This window comes from Aotus nancymaae, unplaced genomic scaffold (assembly GCF_030222135.1).
Source record: "Aotus nancymaae isolate 86718 unplaced genomic scaffold, 86718_ANA_hifiasm-v0.15.2.pri h1tg000014l, whole genome shotgun sequence".
NCBI classification, from domain to species: domain Eukaryota; kingdom Metazoa; phylum Chordata; class Mammalia; order Primates; family Aotidae; genus Aotus; species Aotus nancymaae.
The window spans coordinates 45173274-45194164 of record NW_026988425.1 but is presented as its reverse complement, the minus strand read 5'-3'; the positions used below and the strand labels follow the sequence as shown (position 1 = coordinate 45194164).

Sequence of the window (20891 nt, the reverse complement as noted above, 5' to 3'; positions counted from 1 at the left end):
TGGTCAATGGCAATAGTCTTCAAACCGATTTACAATTCCAATGCAACTCTATCAAAAGTCCAGCTGTCTTTTTGCAGATATGGACAAGTGAACCACAGAATTGATATAGAAATGCAAGAGAACCCAAACAGTCAACACAATCTTGTAAAAGAAAAACAAAGAGGATTTATGCCTCTTGATTTCAAACTTACTGTAAAGCAACATTAATCAAGACAATGTGGTACTGGCCTAAGGACAGACATACAGATCAGTGGAGAAAGACTTGAGAGTCCAGAAATAAACCAAAACATCTAGAGTCAAATAATTTTCAACAAGGGTGTCAAGATCATTCAGTAGAGAAAAAATAGTCTTTTCAAAGAATGGCGCTGAGACAACTGGGTCTCTACATGCAAAAGAATGACTTTGGACCCCAACCTAACACCATATATAAAAATTAACTCAAAAAGTAATGTGACTTAAATGTAAGACATAAACTATAAAATTTTTAGAAGGAAACATAAGTGTACTGTGTGATTTTGAATTAGGCAAATACTTTTTAGACGCAACATCAAAAACACAAGTAACAAAAAAAATTGATAAATAAGACTTCACCAAAATTATTAAATTTTATTTAATAATTATTAAATTATTAAATTCTTTTAATACTATTAAGAAAATGAAATGACAAACCATAAAATAGGAGAAAGTATTATGTATTCTGAATACAGAAAGAACTCCTACAATTCATGAATAAGAATACAAATAACCCAATTTAAAAATAGAAAAAGGGTTTAAATAGACATTTCTCCAAAGATACACAAATGGCCAATAAGCACATGAAAAGATGTTCAAAATCTATTTAGCAGAAAATCAAAATATTTTAGCATCTTTTAGTTAGTCATTAGAGGAGTGCATAAGAAAACCACAATGAGAAACTACTTCACACATAGTAGCATGGCTGTAATTTAAACAATATTAATAAATGTAGAATGATACGTGGGAGGATGTATAGAGACTGGAACTGTCATACGTTGTCAGTGGAAATGTAAAATTCTGCAGCCACTGTTGAAACAGGTTTGGCTGTTCCTCAAAAAGTTAAACAGAGTTAACATTTGTTCTAGCAATTCCATTAACTAATGAAAAGATAAACAAATGTGGTATATCTACAAAATATATATTATTCTGCCATAAAAAGAAATAAAAGTACCGACACATGCTACATGGATGAGCCTTGAAAACATTATAGTAAGTGAAACAAGTCAGAAACAAAAGATCACATATTGTACAATTTCATTCATGTAAAATATCCAGTATGGGCAAATCCATAGACACAGAACACAGATTCGTAATTGCCGGGAAATGATAGGAGGCAGACATTGGGAGTGACTCCTAAAAGTTAGGGTATTTCTTTTCGGGGTAATGAGAATTCCACTATCTGGAATTAAATAGTGGTAATGGTTATATAATATTGTGAATATATGAAAAACCACTGAATTGTATATTTTATGTAGTGACATGTTAAATTTTAACAATAAAAATTTGCAAAAAAAAAATTTTTAAATTGAATAGTTCTCCCCAAAATGCATGTATAAACTGATTCTTACTTTCACACTCCCTTGATAATGTCCCAAATGTGTCAGGATGTTAGCATTTTTGGAAATCTTGATTCTGATCCTCTCTCTACTACTGTGTACCTCTTTTAAATGGCAGAGGACCTAGACTCTCCTTTCTGTATTAAGCATCTTAAATTGTGAAGTTTCGAAGGAACACTGCCTAAGCATCCTTGTAAACACTAGTTCTTCTAAATTCCACAATTCAAATGCTTAATGTTATACAGGTATAGATGGATAAACAGCTGTTAGATAAACATATGTAAAAAACATAATAAGAAACATTTTCCTAATATCAAACTAACCATTCTTTCACAGACTACTTTAGAATACTAATTCATTTTGTCAAAATTACACGTAAATAATTTGCTCAATAAAGAGTATTTGCTTTAAACTGCATATATTTACTTATTTTTGTATTTCAAACCTTTTCTATATTTCCATATTCTAAACCAACACTAACATTCTATCAATAAGAACTTACCCTAAGCATAGGGCCATTTTGAAACACATGTGGCTCATCACAAACCACGCAGTATTCATTCAATACAGGGATCCGCTGTTCAGCAAACTCAATTGTCTGAATAAAACAGTAAGGAAAAATAAGTCAAGCTCATACATGATTTAAAAACCCAGTAAGAACCAAAATATTTCTACAATGGATAGAGTTTTGGCTCATACCTGCACCAGGAAGCCGCGGTCTCGTATTGGAATGCATTTTGCACCATTTGGCTGAAAAAGCAAAGTAAAAAAATGCAATTTTTTAAATTAAAAAATGTATAAATCACAGTCTTTTACTCTTTGCAATAGTGAATACAAAAGTGATCTAAGATCACACAAAATATGAATTGAGTCACTGGTGATGACATCAAAATTTAAAAATGTTTTTATTCACTCTAGTATAAATACCCTTTTCTATCATTACCAATGCAATTTTTGCCTACAGTAAATGAATAGCATTCTTAGTTGCTGATCTTCTAGCAAAAATGACTGGCACCTTTACATGACCAAAAAAAGAAAATTCATTTCCTCTGCTACAAATCAGTAAATGTTTATCTCTCTTCATTAGGGGACTTCAGTCTTATTTTACAATCAGATACAATTATTCCTCCAAAGAAATATTAGATAGCTACTGAAAGTGTCATAACAGAAAACTATATATTATGCTTAGCCATATAAGAGGTCATTAAGGCATTTTCTTTTACAGAATATCTGAAATGATCTTTCTTGGATGAAATTAACATGGGAAACATTCCACTATGTAATTGTTCTACATTATTTTCTCTATGTCCTTAAAACTTATCTTTGAGTAGGAATGGGCTTCCAGGATGCTCATGTGAAATTGACAACATACTCAAATTTTCATAAAATCAATAGTGCAATTTACAGTTTAAATTTAGAAATAAACCTATATAAGAATAACATTACTTTCCTAAAATAGTATCTTATCTTTTTCAATTTCATCTCTTGCTGAGTGAATACACATTAATGGTTAGAGCTAAACACATACCCCCAACAAACACACATAATATATTTAGCAAAAGGCAACAAAACTTTTCGTCAATTATTTTGAATATGTTAATAATATACATAAGATAGGTCTATGCATTTACCACTAGCGTGAAATTGGCTATCATGCCAATCATGCTAGTGATAAATTTTGTGTAAGTTATTCTTGATAAATACCGTCATAAGGACTAAAATTATTAAAGTCATCTTCTGATCCCACGTTCCCCAAAAGCAGCTCCAGCATAAAGTGACTTCAGTATAGAATGGACACCAAGAACAACTTTCAGTGAGGCTCTGGGATAAAGTGGTAAATGTTGCCTCTCTCCACAGGTAGCCACATGCATGAGCAAAGTTCTCTTACATATAATTGAAAGGAAGTTACTCTCAGTTTACCCACAAGAAAAAATGTGGTTCTCCACTACTCATGTGAGAAGACCAGAGATTAGATACACCTACTTAATAAAACATTAAAATTAAATGTTTGTTTAATAAGTAAAGGCTTTGTGAATCTAATGCACTTCCTTCTGTTTTTAGTAGCATTTGCTGCCATGACGAGAATTTGGGCTGGACCTCAAATCAGTAGCTACATTTATTTGTTTTTCAGAATCAAAACTGACATTTCAATGCCAGTCGCAAATATGTGGTAGGTAAAACAATATCCAAAAAGAAAAAAAAAGATAAATTAAAACAAAGTTTTGCTTCATTTCTCCACCAGATCTTACAAGAAAGAAAAAATTCTACTGCACCTTAGCTAACATTTAAGAACTCAAGATGAAAATATTTACGCACAGCAGGCTGAGAAGATGAAGATGAAGATGGTGTTAGGATACCAATAAGCCCTGAGGTAAGAGAGAGCCTCCTGCCCTCTGCGTTAGGTTCCTTGAAAAGCTCAGTTTTGGATGACTTGGGGGCACTGGAGTAGGATTTGCTGAGCAATTTGTGATTTTTCAGTCCATACAATTCTTCCATTCTGAGATTACTAGAGTAAGACCTGCTTAACAGTTTGTGGGGCTTCAAGTTTGTGTTGTGCTCACATCGCGGATCTCCAGAACAAGATCGAGTCAATAGTTTATGCGACTTTAGAGTGAGGCATTCCTCTGACTTAACAGCTGCAGGGCAGGGACGGTTCAAAAGTTTGTGCGATTTAATTGTTGTCAGAGCCTGTTCAGCCCTGGGATCGCTGGACAGGGAGCGGCCAAAGGTCCTGTGTGACTTTGTGGCGCACATATCATCAGTCTTCACTGTGCTGGAACAAGTCCTCCGCAGCAGCTTATGCGTTTTGGAGATTCCATCCTGCTCAGATTTCAGTTTGGATTTGCTTTTACCACAACCAGGGGGAGGATAACTTGGCGACCTTCAAAATTGAACAAGAATTAATACAAGGCAAATTACAGGTATAGCAGACCACGAAGAATGCCTGTCAAGCTCAAACTCAACCTGACTGTGCTATAAATGTTCTACCACCTCATACTAATATGGCCGACCCAGTTAAAACTGAAATCAAAGGTATGTGCAGAATGATCACAGGACTTGAATCCCATTTTTCCTGAAAAGCAAAAGAAAGATTCTAAGATGTTTTTCCCTCCTATCTATCCCACAGCCCTGTAATGAAACTAATTTTGGTAGGAAAAACTCTAGGTAATTAGAAAGCAAAGAATTTAATGTTAGAAAATTTGACCAATGTTAAATAAATATTAATAAAAACTCAAGACGTACAAATGAATATGTTTTTGATGGAATGCATCTAACTCAGTCTTTTCTTCAAAGTTATAAAGAAAATAAACAGATGTCAATACTATAGAAGGAATGCTGTAAGCATGAACTATATCACACACTCAGCATTTAGTAAGATAATGATGAAGTTGCCTGTTACCAACCTGCGCAAAGTAGAAAATAAATGCAGGGGAGACTTCACTTTCTTCTCTGACAACTTTTTACTGTGCAGGCAATTGGATTTTTCTTTGCTCTGTTTCCACTGCTGTGTAACAAACGTCTGCATGATTCTGTCAAATCCAAAGGTAATTCTGTTATCACCATTCCAAGGCAATTTCAACTAATGTTACTATATTTATTATGTAGAAAATGCATTTATCAAATAAAAATAAACACACAGAAATCAGTAAGATGCTAATTTAGAACAATACTAAATTTTTCATATGTAGGATAGCATCACATACACATAGCAAATTACCAGAACTTTACTGTGACTAGTTATATCACAGTAAGTGATAATGATTACAATTTATTTAAACAATTAAATTATAATATTACCAGGATATGATAATCCAAATGGTAGAAGAATGAAGATATAAAGAGAATTATAAAGACTGCATTTAGGATCAACAACCTGAGCTGAAGTGGCCAAAAAAAAAATTTTTTTTAAATTTTTTTTGGTGCTAGAAATTCAATTTTTAAGAAATTATTTGTTGCTAATTTTAATGCTATTTATTAAGATAGAAGTAAAGCCATTTTCTTTTTACTTGACTTGCTTCTATATCTTCTTCATGAAAAGAAAAGCAAAATACAACTATAAAATCGTATATAAAAAGAAAACACACAGAACTGGCTCTATGTAGAAATATGTGGTCAGAAATTATATCTTCAACCCAGCCATTCACCTTTAAAATACTATATTTTAAAAACTGGGTATCCTTAAATTTTAGTTAATATCATACTATATTTTAAAAACTGGGTATCCTTAAATTTTAGTTAATATCATAAGGCAGGAGGTTGGTAACTCCTAATCTCAATATTTTCTATGTCAAAATCGCTCCCTCAGTGTTTCATGGTAAAGAATTCTGGAATGTCAACTGTGGACTTGGACACAGTGTTCTTTCCTGAGAGAGGTCCCAGGTTTGGATGGCGTCTCTGTATCTCCATTTTCCACATGGCAGTGGCCCTCAACACTAATACTTCAGTAGACATAAAATTTTACAATTAAACATCAAGCATGCAATAAATTAAACATTTTTTCCTTCAAAAATAACTTCAGGATAGCCTGTTTTTCATGCTTTTATCAGTTATTTCTAATACATTGCTTTGGGATCAGGAAAATGATGCCAATATTTGTTTACCACTCACAATATGTCACAGAGTAAAACAGAAATGTTATATATACATTTTTCCCTTTGATTCTCAGAGTATCCCCAGCAAGTAACTGTTATTCCACACACTTCATAAGTAATGAAATCTGCCCAAGTTAGCATAGGCACAAGTGACAGGGCAACAGTAAGTATCTTTTCAAATATAGGTTTTGATATGTATTACACGTTATTCAAAAAAGACAAAAGTGACTGTTAGCATGAGGCCAGTTACTAAGTTCTCAAGATCCTTCAGGTCTTAACAAACTAACTGTGATCACCAGAAAGTGTATTACTTAGGCTTTCTTCTGCTAGTTTTGATAAGTTCAGGAGAAGAAACAGTTACATACAGAATTATTTTGGAGTCCTTTTAGCAGTGGAAGTGGTAAGAAAAAGAGGGTAAACTGCAATAAGGGATGCCATGATTCCAAATTCACAGTAAATTCTCTCAGTCAGCACAAGAAACATTTTATTTATTTATGTTTGAATTTTGTTTACCCAAAATTTCAGCAGGATTTTAATGTAATAATAAGATCATCATTTCTCCCTGCGCCTAATTGGAAATCTCCATTGACACAACTCTTTGTATCAAGCAGAGTTAGATTTTCTTCCCATAAAAAAATTGCTACTTCTGTGCACCATTCTCGAAGACAGTCAGCAAGTGCTTGCCTAATCTTGATAAGCTAAGTGGAACAGAAAAAGAAACAGGTCAAAATGAAATATGACCAAAATGTACAAATTTTCCCACTTTTATGTTACATTAGGATCCTAAGGTGATCCTAACGTAGATGTGAATTCACATCTAAAATCGGTAATTCTTAAACTTGGATACCCAGGTTCCTAGTTGTTCTTGGATGCAAAAGAAGTTAAGTGTTTTCTAAAAGACATTCAATGTTGCGTTTCATTTCAGAAGTAACCTGGAGTGTACATATGAGCACATTTGATATAACAACCACCTCCTTACAACAGAGAACAATGAAGGGACTTCAATATTTACATTTGAGTTTGTGTTTACTATTGCGCTGGTACCAAAAGAAACTACTATCATTGCCAGTGATTGGCTGATGGTAGGGGGAAGAAAAGAAAAAAAATTCAAGGTGAAGTATACATTTGCATCAGGTCAGGAGCAGATGATGTCACAGCCAACTATGTAAACAAAGGTTCCAGTGTAGCAGAAAAAAGCAAGTACATAGGGATGACATCATAATTTTGTACATGTTGATTTCAAAAGAACTATGTACTAGAGCAGCCAGTATTATATTCAAATTGTGGTGGTGTAACAGCTTTAGCAAAATAACATCATAAACCAAATTAATGGTATTAATGTGATTTTCAAGTATTTTATTTTGATTTGCACTTAAGTTGGAAATTGAATTTGGTTTTATAAATGTGGAACTATACATATGAAGAATTTATACCTAATTTTATGTTGTACATATATTTAAGGGAAAACTGAAGATTTGCAATGTTTTCTCTCCTTAAAAACAACTAAGGTTTGATCAGTGCAGATTCAACATAAAGTCATATAAAGTCGAAGATTATTTACATTGTCTGTGATATGCTGAGGTTTTGAATGATACGGTACCCTGTGCAAGACCGACCACTGTATCTGTGTCAGGTCAGCCATGAGAAAATACATTATGTATTTTTTCTTTCAGGTTATTTTGACTTCACATTCTCTCAATATTCATTCAATGTCAAACATATATTCCATGTCTTATCTCAAGCAAAGGAATATCTAGCATTATATGAGAGGCAGACTAGTTTACCGCTCATAAGTACTGGTTTGGAGTCAAATTCTGGCTCTATCACTTTCTCACTGTGTGACTGTAAGCAAGCTGCTCAATCTCTCTGGACTTCAGTTTCATCGCCTAGGAAATGTGATAGTAACAAGACCTGTTTCATAGAGTTGTTGTAAAGATTAAATGTCTTATTATATGTTAAGTACTTGAAATAGTGTATGACATATAATAGTTACTACATAAGCATTGGCTGTTGCTATTGTTGATTTGATTATTCTACTGTTCGAAACACACCAGAAAAAAATTTTTCTGTGGAAAAGTTATTCAGTAAATAACAGTGTCTCTGACTTACTAAAAACAAAACAATGGGCCTAGATTCTAAACTTACCTTCCTAACTTGCTGTATGTTTCTAAGAAAATAACCTCTTTATATTTAGTGGGTTTTTTTTTTTTAATAAATTATTGTGAGGATGAAATTAGATTGTTAAAATTATGGGATTTTAAACTGGCAGTGACCTTAAGGATCATAGCCAAATCTAACTATTTATAATTAGGGAAACAAACATATCAGGTCAAAATGTCTCAAGGATCATAAAAAAAATTCTAATCCACATTAACAAACTTTCCACATAGCTAATATTTATCCTTAAAAGCAAGTAACTCTTTAAAAACATTAATCACTTGGATGGAGATATTAATAAAATATGTTATATATGCTCCTAGGTACTTAAACAGTGAAAAAGGCTCCTAGCTTTCTTTAATTTCTCAGAGTTGGGATTATATACACAATTTCTTTTGTTGAGCCCATATAATGTACTCAGAAGCCATGAAGGGTAGAAAGTTATTTATTCCTAGACTTGCATGCTTTTGTAATTCTTATCTTATTTTGATCAACTCTATCCCACTTAAAAAAATAGTTCATAAGTGGCTTGCAGAAGTACACAAAGTGGAGAAGTGTAAAAACAAGGGAGGAAATCGGGTGTGAATAAAAATCATAGAATGAAAAAAAATGTGTCAAGGTGAAATGGTACCCAACTTGGGTAATGCCATCCATGCTCATCATGGAGGCAGGCTCCAGCTCATCTCCAAGACATGTAGGATACAGGCACAATGCAGGAAACAAAATCCAGTCAAAAAGCACAACCAAGTGCTCTGGGAAAGTATACCTAATTCTAGAATGGAAAGCTGAGAAAATTTATCCTGTGAGTCCTTATAAGAGAACACTGCATAATATAATATGCTAAACACACATTATAAATTGAATTTAGTTTTAGAAATGCAGAATTCTAAACATTCGGGGTTTATTATCTAATTTTATATTTGCACATCTTTGAACTTAACACTGGGAATTTATAAGAATGTTTTTTATTTTCAAATGTGGTAGGTACACAACTCACATTTGATTAGTGCTGCCTCAATTTAAGTCATAAAAACTTGAGAAAACTCTAGAACTCTGTGATATGTACAATCCTAAATATAATATATGTGGCTTCCTACATCAGGCAAAATGACCTCAGTAAGTTCTCTATTTCATATATCAAATATAGTTTCAATATGTTTTCTCTCAAAATATTGCTCAATAAAAGCCAATATATGATGATGCCAAATTAAAATTCATTAAAATAAAAATAATCATGTAGACTATATCATTATGAAAGGCCTAACCGTGCTTTAAGTATACAGTGATCTAATGGTCTTTTTTGACAAATGCACATTTAAGTTAAATTTACAGATTTGGAAGCATATATACTCCTCTGGGAATTCTCCATAAACACAAACTCTTAAAGCTGTTATTAAGTAAATAATTTATTGTTTATATTCTGATCATGGCAAACTGAGGTACGTGCCTACATTTTAAAAGTCAGTTCAAATAGGGTAGCTTTATGTCTTCTGAAATCAAGGCCCATCTGGACTCTAGGTCTAAAGAGAAAGTTATAATCCCTCTGCATGGAAGGCCGCCAAAGGAGAACACGTGGATGGCATCATTATTTTCTTCAGGAAAAACCACAACAAGCCCTCTTGATCCATACAGAAACACAGGCCAATGAGCCCCAAAAGTCTGTACCTAAGATCACATCAGTGATCATTTGATTTTAGAAAAAGTTGAGAGTCAATTCTTGTGTCTGTAATTTATCAGTGTTCTCTATTTTCTTCTAAGATGCTTTTTTTTTTTTCTGGTGCCATTGTATCCTGACTCTATCAGCGTTATCTTTTTCTGTTTTTAAAAAACAGGTCTTTATATAAAATAGACTTTAAGATAAGAAAACAAAATCAAGGTTCAAACACGAAATAGTTTATTTATAAGAAGAATGTTTCAAAGGGGTAGTTATGGGAAATAGGGATATAGTGCAGTAGTCCAGAACAAGTGGCTGCTAAACTGATACCAACTCTGGGCCCCAAGGAATGAGCAGTGGGAGCCGTCAATAAAACCCAGTAAGAGAGAAAGTCATGTAAATGCTGCAGCCTGGACAAGAGCAGCAGGTTTCAGTGGAAGGACTAGTCAGCTTGGGACGACCTCCTAGGCAGGAAACCAGGGCAGTAAGTACTTCCATCTTCCTCTCCTTCCTCCTTCCACTGATCACATTAGGGACTCACAGACACAGAGCCTGTGTCCACACAGGTCAGCCTCCTCAGACAGAGGAGGGTACTGAAAGAAAGAGAGTGGATCTGGGATGGCAATAGAAGGACCCTGGCCCAGGTGGAAAAGTGAGCCCTGCTAATAAATTTAGCATCAGGATGACTTCCTCTCTTGAGGGACTTGCTTCAAAAAGCTATTATTGAAGAGAAAGGTTTTTTGTTGTTTTCTTAAAGGAACAAAATGAGAACTCAGTTCTCTTTAACAGAAATTTATTTTTTTACACTTTGGCAAACTTACTTTTTCAGTTGATGTCCTAATCCAAATCGCTCTTTTGTGGAAATCTGAAACACATCAACAGTGGGCACTGGAAAGAAAAAAAAGAGCACAGTCACATATTGACTTGAAACTGAAACTCAACCATCAGCCAGAAAAAGACGGAAACTGCATCATATGTGTGCGTATACATATACACACTTAAAAACCATACATGCAGACCTAAACAATGCTATTTATGCTATATGCACATAGGAGATCATTACTGGTTCTTATATATTAATGTATAATATAATTATATGTAAGTAAGAATGATCTCCAAAGTAAGAAACAGCTGAACTGGCCACATGTAGGACAGTTAGTGCACTATTTCTTAAGTGGAAGAAAGACAACATATTTGCATCTACATACATCATTTTTAGAATAAAACAATGAGAGATGAGAGCAAGGCACAGCAGAGTTACTTTTCACTTGGTTCATACTTTTACCAGGTGTGTGTGTGTGTATATATATATATATTTAAATTGGCAACTAAATATATAAAAATACATATATGTACACATATTTCTTTAAATCAGTAACTATAATGTTAATTAAATTAATAACTTCTCTCTGGTTTAAAGAGTATTTCTTGAACACTTATCACGCCAGTCATTTCAGACGGAAGAGTAAGAACACACACACACACACGAATATCCCTGCACCCATGAAGTCTGAAGTCCAGCGGGAGAAGGAAGATGAAAAACAGGTAGAAAAACATACAGTGTTAGATGGCAATAAAGCTCCGGAGAAAAATAAAGCTGGGGAAAGATACATGGGCTGCAGGCTATGTGGGCTTAGGTTTAAACGTTAGATAAGAACAAGCAGGAAGAAAATGTCCCAGCCAGAGCAAAGAACAAGGGCAAAGCCCCTGAAGAGAAAATGAGCTGAAATATTCTAGAAACAGCCGGAGAGGAGTGTGGGGAGAGGAGTGAACAAGATCTTCTGTCAGGGGATGAGAGCAGGGAAGGAGGACGGTGGGGCTGCGCAGGATCAACTGGTCAAAGACCAAAGGGAAAAATAGGAAAATCAGTCAGGAACTTACTGCAATAAGTGAGGCAAGATATATAGCACTTGGGTCCATGGAGGTGATGAACATTTTGGATTCACACTTCCAGGAGAGTGGACAGATTTTGCTGGTGGACTGGATTTGAGGTGTGAAAAAAAGAGGAGTTAAGGATGAATCCAATAATTATGGCCTAAGAAACTAGAGGAATGAAATTTACCAGTTTCTACAATGTGAAAGACTGCAGGAGGAACAGGTTTGGAGAGGCAAAGAAGACTAGTCATTTGACCAAATATTTTAAATTTGAGATGCTTATTTGATACTAAAATGGAAATGTTAGGAAGACAATTGGAGAAGCTCACCATTTAGGCATTAAGGTGAGAGGAATGTACTAAAGATATAAATTTGGAAAAGTCAGAGTATATATATATATATATATATATTTAAAGGCATGAGGCTGGATGAAAAACCACTCGGTACGAGTGTAGGTGGAGGAGAGAGAAAGTCTGAGGATTAGGCCCTGAGCCCAGCTCAGCAAAGAAGGCTGGGGAGGAATGGCCAAGAGGATGGAAGATTTCAGAGTGCTGCTATCCCGACACAAATTCAAAGAAGTTTTTCAGGCTGGGCATGGTGGCTCATGCTTGTAACCCCAAGGTTCAGTCTAGGAAACATAGAGAGACTCTATCTCTATTAAAAAAAAAAAATAGCTAGGCATGGTGGCATATGCCTGGAGTCCTAGCTACTTAGGAGGCTGAGGTGGGAGGATCACCTGAGCCTGGGAGGGTGAGACTCCAGTGAGCTGTGATCATGCCACTGCACTCCAGCCTGGACAACAGAGCAGACCCTATCTGAAAAAAAAAAAAAAAAGGAAAGAAAAAAAGGGATTTTCAAGGAGGAGGTAAACAACTGTTATGAAATATTGCTAAGTCAATTAAGATAAGAAATCAAAATAGGTTATGAGTCATTTGACAAGAATGAAGTTACTGATGACACTGACAAGAGCAGTTTGAAAAATGATGAGACAAAAACCTGACGAGTGGATTCAAAGAGAGATAAGAAAAAAGAAAATGAAGTAATCTGATATAGACAACTCTAATCAAGCAATTTAACAGTCAAAAGAAGCAGAGTATTAGGGTCCCAACTGAAGAGGCATTTTAGGTGAAGAAGGTTTTGTTTTCAGTTTTTGTTTGTTTTTAAGATAAGAGAAATATTTGCTGATGTGAATCTTTCAGGAAAAAAAGAGAAATGAATAGTACAGGAAGGAGGGGGAGAACTGAATTGCTGGGATGGTGTCTTAATTAGGTGAAAGGGAACAGAAACCAGTATGCAGATGAAAAGATGACATATAGGAGCTTAGATAGTGCCATTCACAGCAACAGGTGGGGAAGGAGATAATTAGAGCAAAGATGGCATTGCTCATAGGACCTTCACAGATCACACGTGCTCTATACTGTAAGCCAAACGGTATCCCCCAATTGCTTCACTCCCTCTGTTGGCTACTACTCTGGGACACAAACGCTCCATCAATCAAGGAAACTGGCTGTTTGTACCACCAAAAAGTTAGTTCCTTTCCTAAAAACTCCCTAATCCCTGTACAGAGAGTAAGGTATAGAGTAGGCATCAATCCAATCCCACTTATCCCAAACCCATGGCTATCAAAATTCAAAAGTGAATAAAAAAATTCTAACATTTGGAAAACTTCAGTGGAATTAAATGAGAAAGCATTGTATTTACTCTAAGAAGATTTAAGAAGCTACACTGTCTTCAGAGACAGTCAAAAAAAGTGGGAAGATGAGGGCAGAGAAACAAAAGAGACCTAGCTACAAAATCGTAGAACACTCCAAAATGCACTGGAGAAAACTGTGTATGATACATACACAGAAAGAGAGAAAGAAGGGTTGTATAATACTAAACACAAACATTTATCAAAAACACACAAATTATTCTTATAAATTAATAATACAAAGACCAAAACTTAATCATGCTATGCATGACTAGAAAATAAGTGTTAACATTTATCAAAATGATAAATTTTCTAGAAAAATATACATTTCAAACATTGACTCAATAGCATAAAATCTAAATGAGCTATAATTTTGGAGTATACTAAGAGTCCATAAAATTCCAAAATTTACAAAATTCATAATTTGGAATTCACAAAATATCCCAAAATTCAAGTTCTAAAACATGTATTACTATTAAAATAAATGTAATTAATTATATTCAATGTATTAATGTAAGATGTTAATAACCAGAGAAACAGGGGTTGAAGTATATGGGAACTCTGCACTAGCTGCAATTTTTCTGTAAATTTAAAAACATTTTAAATTTGTTTTTAACAATATTTTTAAAAAGTAATAGTTTCTTGATAATAGTTAGAAAATAAAATGAACTACAAAAGTCTAATTATGCAAATAAGTATTCAGGAAAAAACAAAAGCTAAAATTAGTGACCTAGGCAAAACAAGCACACAACCACCACCACCAACAAAAAACCCAGAATTGTAGATACCTAAAACTAGAAACTACAAATAAACATTCTTTTATAAGAAAAGTAAGAACTTGACAGAATGTACTAGTGATATATTTCCATGTTTTAAAAAAAAGTCAAAGTTATTCAATGCTTTCTTATCTCTCATTTAACTCCAGTTGGGAATTGAGGGCTGCCCAAGATAAGTGGAAATTATTCTAATGCACTGATCATGCAAGCATAGAGGTACCAATAATGAGATGATATGTACAGAAATCATTTTAAAGTAATGTTAGTTGTTTATCATTTTCAACTAAAAACAGCTTTATCCTTGAGATGAAAGACTGCATCTCTATATCAGTAATTCCAAAAAATATATTATCATAAGAATGATAAATTATATCACATATTTATTTAAAGTATATTTCCCCATATAAAATACAAATAATCCTTATCTTTAGTTTCAAAGTGGATAAGGAGGTGTATTTCTTCAATTTGTATCATTCTTGTTCACTCACAGATACATTGTCAGATTATCCATAGCCAAATATTGATGTTTAAATAACTGTTATTTAAACATTTCCAAAATTTAGGAATAAATTCCTTTCAAAAAGAACTGTTAAATAGGTCAGTCTAAATCTTGAATTAGTCATACATTTTTTGCAAGTTCATTTTACTATAAATGCTGATACCTTCCAAAGACACATCGCAAATACTCTTTTTAAATTTTTTTAAATCACTGAATTTTGTTAGTTCAAAAATACTTTTCACAAAAAATATCATCAAATATCAACTTTTCATAAATATCAGTGTGAAAGACTTTTGCATTAATTGAACTCACTAGCTATCAAGGGATTTAGCTAACATACTAAAGGGATTTGTAAAATAAACAATAAAAAAATCCAAAGACAGGAAACACATTAGAAAAATAGTTAAAGGTTTGACAAAGCCACATAGAGAAGGAAAATTCTAAATCGCTAACAGATATTTGGAGAAATTCCGATTAAGTAAGTAGAGCTATGCAATTGAAACGATGATGAGTAAGTGCTCTCAGCTCAGGTTAGACCAATCCATACAAATTCCACTCTTCATAAGTTCACTGTCATAAAGTCCATAAAATAAGTTCTTTAAGGACATTCTTTGCTGCACTGATAATGGCATCAGGGATCTGAAGACAATGTAGGTGGCCATCGCTAAGGAAATATATGTAAATTGTAGTGGATCTCTACTACAATATATATTATAGTAGTGTACATAGAGCAACAGGGCCAATTTCCATCTTGGCAACAGAAGTGGTTAAGAGAATAAAATCTATAGCACAATAGCATTTATGTAAATTAAATAATGTCTAACAGCACTATGCATTTGACGAGGATATACACATAGGCAATTGCGTTTTGTTTGCTCTCAAACCCATCCCTCATTCTTCCACTTTTAGGCTGCAGTTCCACAGGTCCCTTGCCAACTACCTTCTGATTAAGTTTGACTAATGGAAGCTCTGGTTGGACTTGAGGAAGAGAAAGGAATCAAGGTATTTTTTCCATTCTCCTCTCCTCCCATCTCCTCCATTTCCCTTCCCCCCACCACCTTCCCTCTTCTCTCTTCTTCCTCCTATTCCCTCCTCTCTCTTTCTTTATCCTCTCCTCTCTGTCTTGTGTGGGCATTTTTTAGCAGTTGCCGTATCTTTTCCATGGTTGCGGCTCTTTACCAGACATGTCCTATTTCTGTGGCCCTAACTCCTACAGAGCAACTCTGGACATGGCTCTAGAACCTGCAAGACTTCCCTGATGTTTGGATTCTGCCGCATACCATCCCTTTCCCAGCGTCATTGCAGCCCCAAGGGACTGTAGTGATCTCTTGCTGTCCTCTTCCCTAGTGGTCTCCGCTTCCTACTCTCTGATGAGCTTCACCATCCTGATTTCTTTCCAACTGTTTAACCACTGGTTTAACTAATTATTTTTTTTAACCTGAGATACTAGAGTGGTTTCCGTTTTCTGATTGGATTCTAACTGAGATAGTATCAGATATTGGGAGTGGTCCCAGGCAACACACCTAAAATGGGATACTGAGATTGGGAGGCTCATCTGCTTAACCTTTAATATGGTGAAAACTTCATTACAGATGGAAACTGAAATAATGGTATTCCGTGACAGTCAGAGGCATTATGGGCATAGCGCAAACACTCTTCATAAATGTTTTCTCACTTTTTTATTTGCTAGCAATAATCCTAATCATAAACTAGGATAAAACCTAATTATTCTTCTGGAATAATAAGTTAAATGTTCCTTTTTAGTAACACTGTCTCCAGTTCTATTCACATATTATACATTACTGCACATTTTCAATCGTATTTTCCTCAAATTTTCAGTAAGAAAAAAAAATCTCTTGGGGAGTTTACTAGTAAGATGGTAATATGAGTGAATACTTTTGCACAAACACAATCATAACCAGTGTCTAATAGAAATAGGACAAAACCAGTGGAAAGACCAGAAACTTGGAGTAATGCCATCCCGATATGAGAAATGCCCAGCAAATTTTGCATAAACAGAGCAGGTGGAACTAATCTTAAGGGGCCCTACAGGATGGATGCAAAACTCTCCATCCTATAAAGGAGACAGATGCTATAATAAAAGCCAACTACCACTGATGCCTCTCAAAATCAGGAGCAAATGAACCCTAAGGCAGAGAGTACACTCCGGGACTAGTCTGGCAGGGCTTCCTCTCTCAGCAGACGCTACCTTCTTGACCCCAGACTCACCATCCTTAGGTCAGGTTCCCTCAGAAGCAGACCTTGAGTGAAGACAAGGGGCAAATGATTTATTCGGAATTGTGCTCAGGAGGAAGCAGTAAGAGCAAATGAGAAGGGGGAGGATAGGAAAAGAGAAAAGCCAAGCAAGCGTACAAATCCAGGGAAAGTTCTAGTGTCCACCCCATCTTGTGGGTAAAACTGGAGCATGAATTACAACTTAAAATTTGTCCAGACTTGAGATGGAGTAGCTAGGCCACTGTACCCTCCACACTAGTCACACCTAAAGAGTGAAGGGAAGGTAAAAAAAACTGCCAAGTGCTTACCTGCTCTCCCCAGGAAAGAAAAAGCTTATTTGTCTAAGGACAAGCTACAGAGGATCTCAAGTGTGAGCTGTCTTTAAAGAGATATTGTGAAGGAAAATCTCTGCCTTATATTCAAAATTATATCAAAAAATAAGTATCAGCGGTAAGATTACATAAAAGCATGCTTCAGTATCATCTCACACAGATGGGATTTGGGTAGAGATTAACCAACCCAATGTCATTCCTAACCCTAAATAAAGTTCAGACATAAGGGTTTCCTTTTCTTTTAACCACCATTAAAATAAAATCAAATGAGTACATTTCAAATCACTAAAATAAGAAAAAGGTTAGCCATAAAGCAGAATATGTGGGGAAAGAGCAAGAACATATACAACTATGGGCTGAAATATTCTTCAGCTATCACAAGTCATCCCCTTATAGCTTGTTTAATGACGAGTCTCATGACTTAACATTAAGGTGCATAGCTATTTATACAATTCAATGTCAACTTTATAAAAATAAATCATATGCACAGAGAAAACAGAAACAACACCAAGCCATTTAGCTTTCTCAGTACAAGAATCATGAGTAATTATTTTCATTACATTTGTATATATCTGAAATTATCAGAATAAAAATATTTTAAACATTGATTTTTTTTCTTGTCTAGCATTAAATCAGTTAGAATATGTAATTTATATTATGTGTTGATTAATTTAAATACAATGTATTATGTAAAGATGGAAAACAAGTGACTAACTTTAAAAATGGAAGACATTCCTGTATTTTATAAATTTGAAAGAACAAGCATGTTTCCTATGTGAAAACAAACAGTAGATGTATATTCCCTGATATGCCTAAAAAAATAAAAACCATGCAGACATCATAGTAACACGTGTGGCAGATTAAAGATGGTCATGATTTCACGAGGTACTGTCTACGGTCCTGTCCCTTGATTCTGGGTGGGCTCTTCAACTGCTTTGATCAATAGAATACAATGAAAGGCTCACTATGCCTTTTTCTAGTAGCTTCTACATCCTGTCTCTAGCAACACTTGCATTTGCATCCCAGTACCATGGTACAAGAAGCCCAAGCCACATGAAGAAGCTATGTGTCGGACAGGCACTCTAGCCAAAAGCCTCGACTGAGTGCCGAGATGATACCTGCATCAATTGCTAGTCATTTGAAAGTCCAGCAGCATGTGTATCCAACCCAGTGAAGCCTTGATTTGGCCCCAGCCTCACTCACATGTCACTGCAAATCATGGGAAATTCCAGGCGAGAACTGCCCAAATAACAGTAAGAGGTAAGTTTTTTTAAGCCACTAAATTTTAGAATTTTTTTAAAATTTGAAGTAGGTAACTGGAACAACATAAGAAGATACAATTGTGTGTGTGTGTGTGTGTGTGTGTGTGTGTGTGTGTGGTAGTAGGTAGGAAAAAAACTTTTTACCAAGTAAATTTTGGCATGACTAGTAATAGGGTCCTGTTTGGTAAACAGCTATCAGTTGAAATATAGCAACATTGTCCCGTAAAGATTCAGCAAACAAATACACTATTATGATCTCCATTTTCAAAGACAGAAATACATTGCATTAAAATTGAATCCTAGAATGAAAGAGAGAATAATTAAATCTAAGGACAACCAAATATATATGTATTTACTGAGTTTCTACTATATGCAAAGTACTCTTTTTGTTTTTTTTTTTAATGTTTGTGTCTCAGAAACTTGTCAGTTTCTGAAAACGTAAAAAATGAAATGTTATGTTTCTGTTTCTGTAAGTTATATTGGCAATAAACCATCTTTCATAGAACACAAGCTTCTTTAAATACCGTCATCAAGATATTTAGCACTTATGCTCAGAATTGACAAATGAACACGCATTTTGCTTAAGGCATAGTGAACAGTTAATTAATATCCAAAATAATAAAGAAAGAAAGAAAACTAACCTGGGCCATTTAAATATTGTGTAAGTGAACAGTGTAGTCGAACAATTATAGGTTCTGTTCGAATTACTTCCCAAGCCACAGCAATCTCCTCCTGCACAAATATATTTAAAAGATGAGTTAATCATCTTTTAGAGTTCAAAATGAAAAAAAGACAAACTTTTAAAACTTGTGTTTGAGAAATGCATATATCATGAAGGCCTATAAATTATCTGAAAAGCCACTGTGTATGAAAATATTGGCCTTCTTCCCCTTCCACAAACACTCCCTTCATGGAAGCCATCTTTCTCTCTCTGGATTTTCCCTCTGGAGTCCCCTTCCACATTCTCTCGTGGAAGCCTATCTTCTCCTCCTAAACTCCATCTCTCTCTATTCCCTAACACTCTCGTGGAAGCTGCTTTCCTCTCCTGGATTCTGTCTTTCTGGATTCTCTCACTCGTGTGAGAGTTAGCTGTTTCTTTCTCTCTCCTTCTCCTGTTTCTCTCTCTCTTTAAATAAATCACTTTCTACAAACAAACACACACACACACACAAAGAAAATATTGGCTTTCTATGTATGAGAACTAAAAACGAAACTTAAAATATAGTGAAGTACTATAAAAGCCCATAAATTTCAGAGTATATTAGAAGAACCAAGGCAAATATATTTATATATATTTACAAAATCTCTGCTTCTTTGAAAAGACACAGCAATTCTTCACAAAGCACCTTAACAGTCAATATGTAACTAATAGTATTATAAGCCAACTGAAAATTAAATTTCTCCCAAAATAAAATAAATGTGTTTTAAATGCACCATTCATATTATATAAAATTGATACTTACATCAAGAAAGCTAACGTCAATATGCAGATCAATATCTACATCATCAATGGCTCCATATTCCCTGAAAGCAAAGATTAGTATTATTTTTTTATTTTAATGATACTTAGAAGATAGTACGTGTTAGGTTATTTTATTTAAAACTTTAAATCACTAATTCTCATCCTTGATTTTGACAAGTAGCTCACACCTAACTGTGGATATGAAATAACTAATAATCTAGTTGGACTGTCATTTTTCTGTTTATACCACATAGATATCTTTCTATTGTCTTGTACATGCACATGCATACATAAAATCAAGAGTTGCTTGGTTCGTTGTTTTAAATATTCCCTGTTTTCTGTGGTAAATTAGTCAGTCTTCCCATATGACTGCTTTGTTTTCACTACACTCTCTGAGGATAAACAGCTGCTTCTAAAGGCAAGAAAGGAGTTTATGACATGAGGAAGGAGTGTGGGGAGGACACACAATAATGTGCCCATAATTTTTCCTTTTAGTTGGGCTTCAGTGGTTCAGAAATCAATCCAAGTGTTCTGCCACTTAAATGTCAGTGTTTTGGCTGGGCGCAGTGGCTCAAGCCTGTAATCCCAGCACTTTGGGAGGCAAAAGCCAGTAGATCACGAGGTGAGGAGATCGAGACCATCCTGGCTACCACAGTGAAACCCCATCTCTACTAAAAATACACACACAAAAATTAGCTGGACGTGGTGGCACGTGCCTATAGTCCCAGATACTAGGGAGACTGAGGTGGGAGATTCACTTGAACCTGGGAGGTGGAGGTTGCAGTG

General features: G+C 34.8%; 1 protein-coding gene across 2 annotated transcripts in view; it reads right to left on the bottom strand.

The window, feature by feature from the left end:
* The window catches only part of PARP8 (poly(ADP-ribose) polymerase family member 8), a 174794-nt gene that overhangs the window by 41771 nt on the left and 112132 nt on the right, over window positions 1–20891 (bottom strand). For both annotated transcript variants that reach the window (XM_064375965.1, XM_021670207.2), the window contains exons 9-15: window positions 20107–20167; window positions 19285–19375; window positions 10796–10862; window positions 4976–5101; window positions 3888–4452; window positions 2271–2321; window positions 2074–2169 (exon numbers count right to left, since the gene is read on the bottom strand). In XM_064375965.1, the coding sequence (XP_064232035.1) occupies window positions 2074–2169; window positions 2271–2321; window positions 3888–4452; window positions 4976–5101; window positions 10796–10862; window positions 19285–19375; window positions 20107–20167 (1057 nt within the window). The remainder of the gene's footprint in view (window positions 1–2073; window positions 2170–2270; window positions 2322–3887; window positions 4453–4975; window positions 5102–10795; window positions 10863–19284; window positions 19376–20106; window positions 20168–20891) is intronic.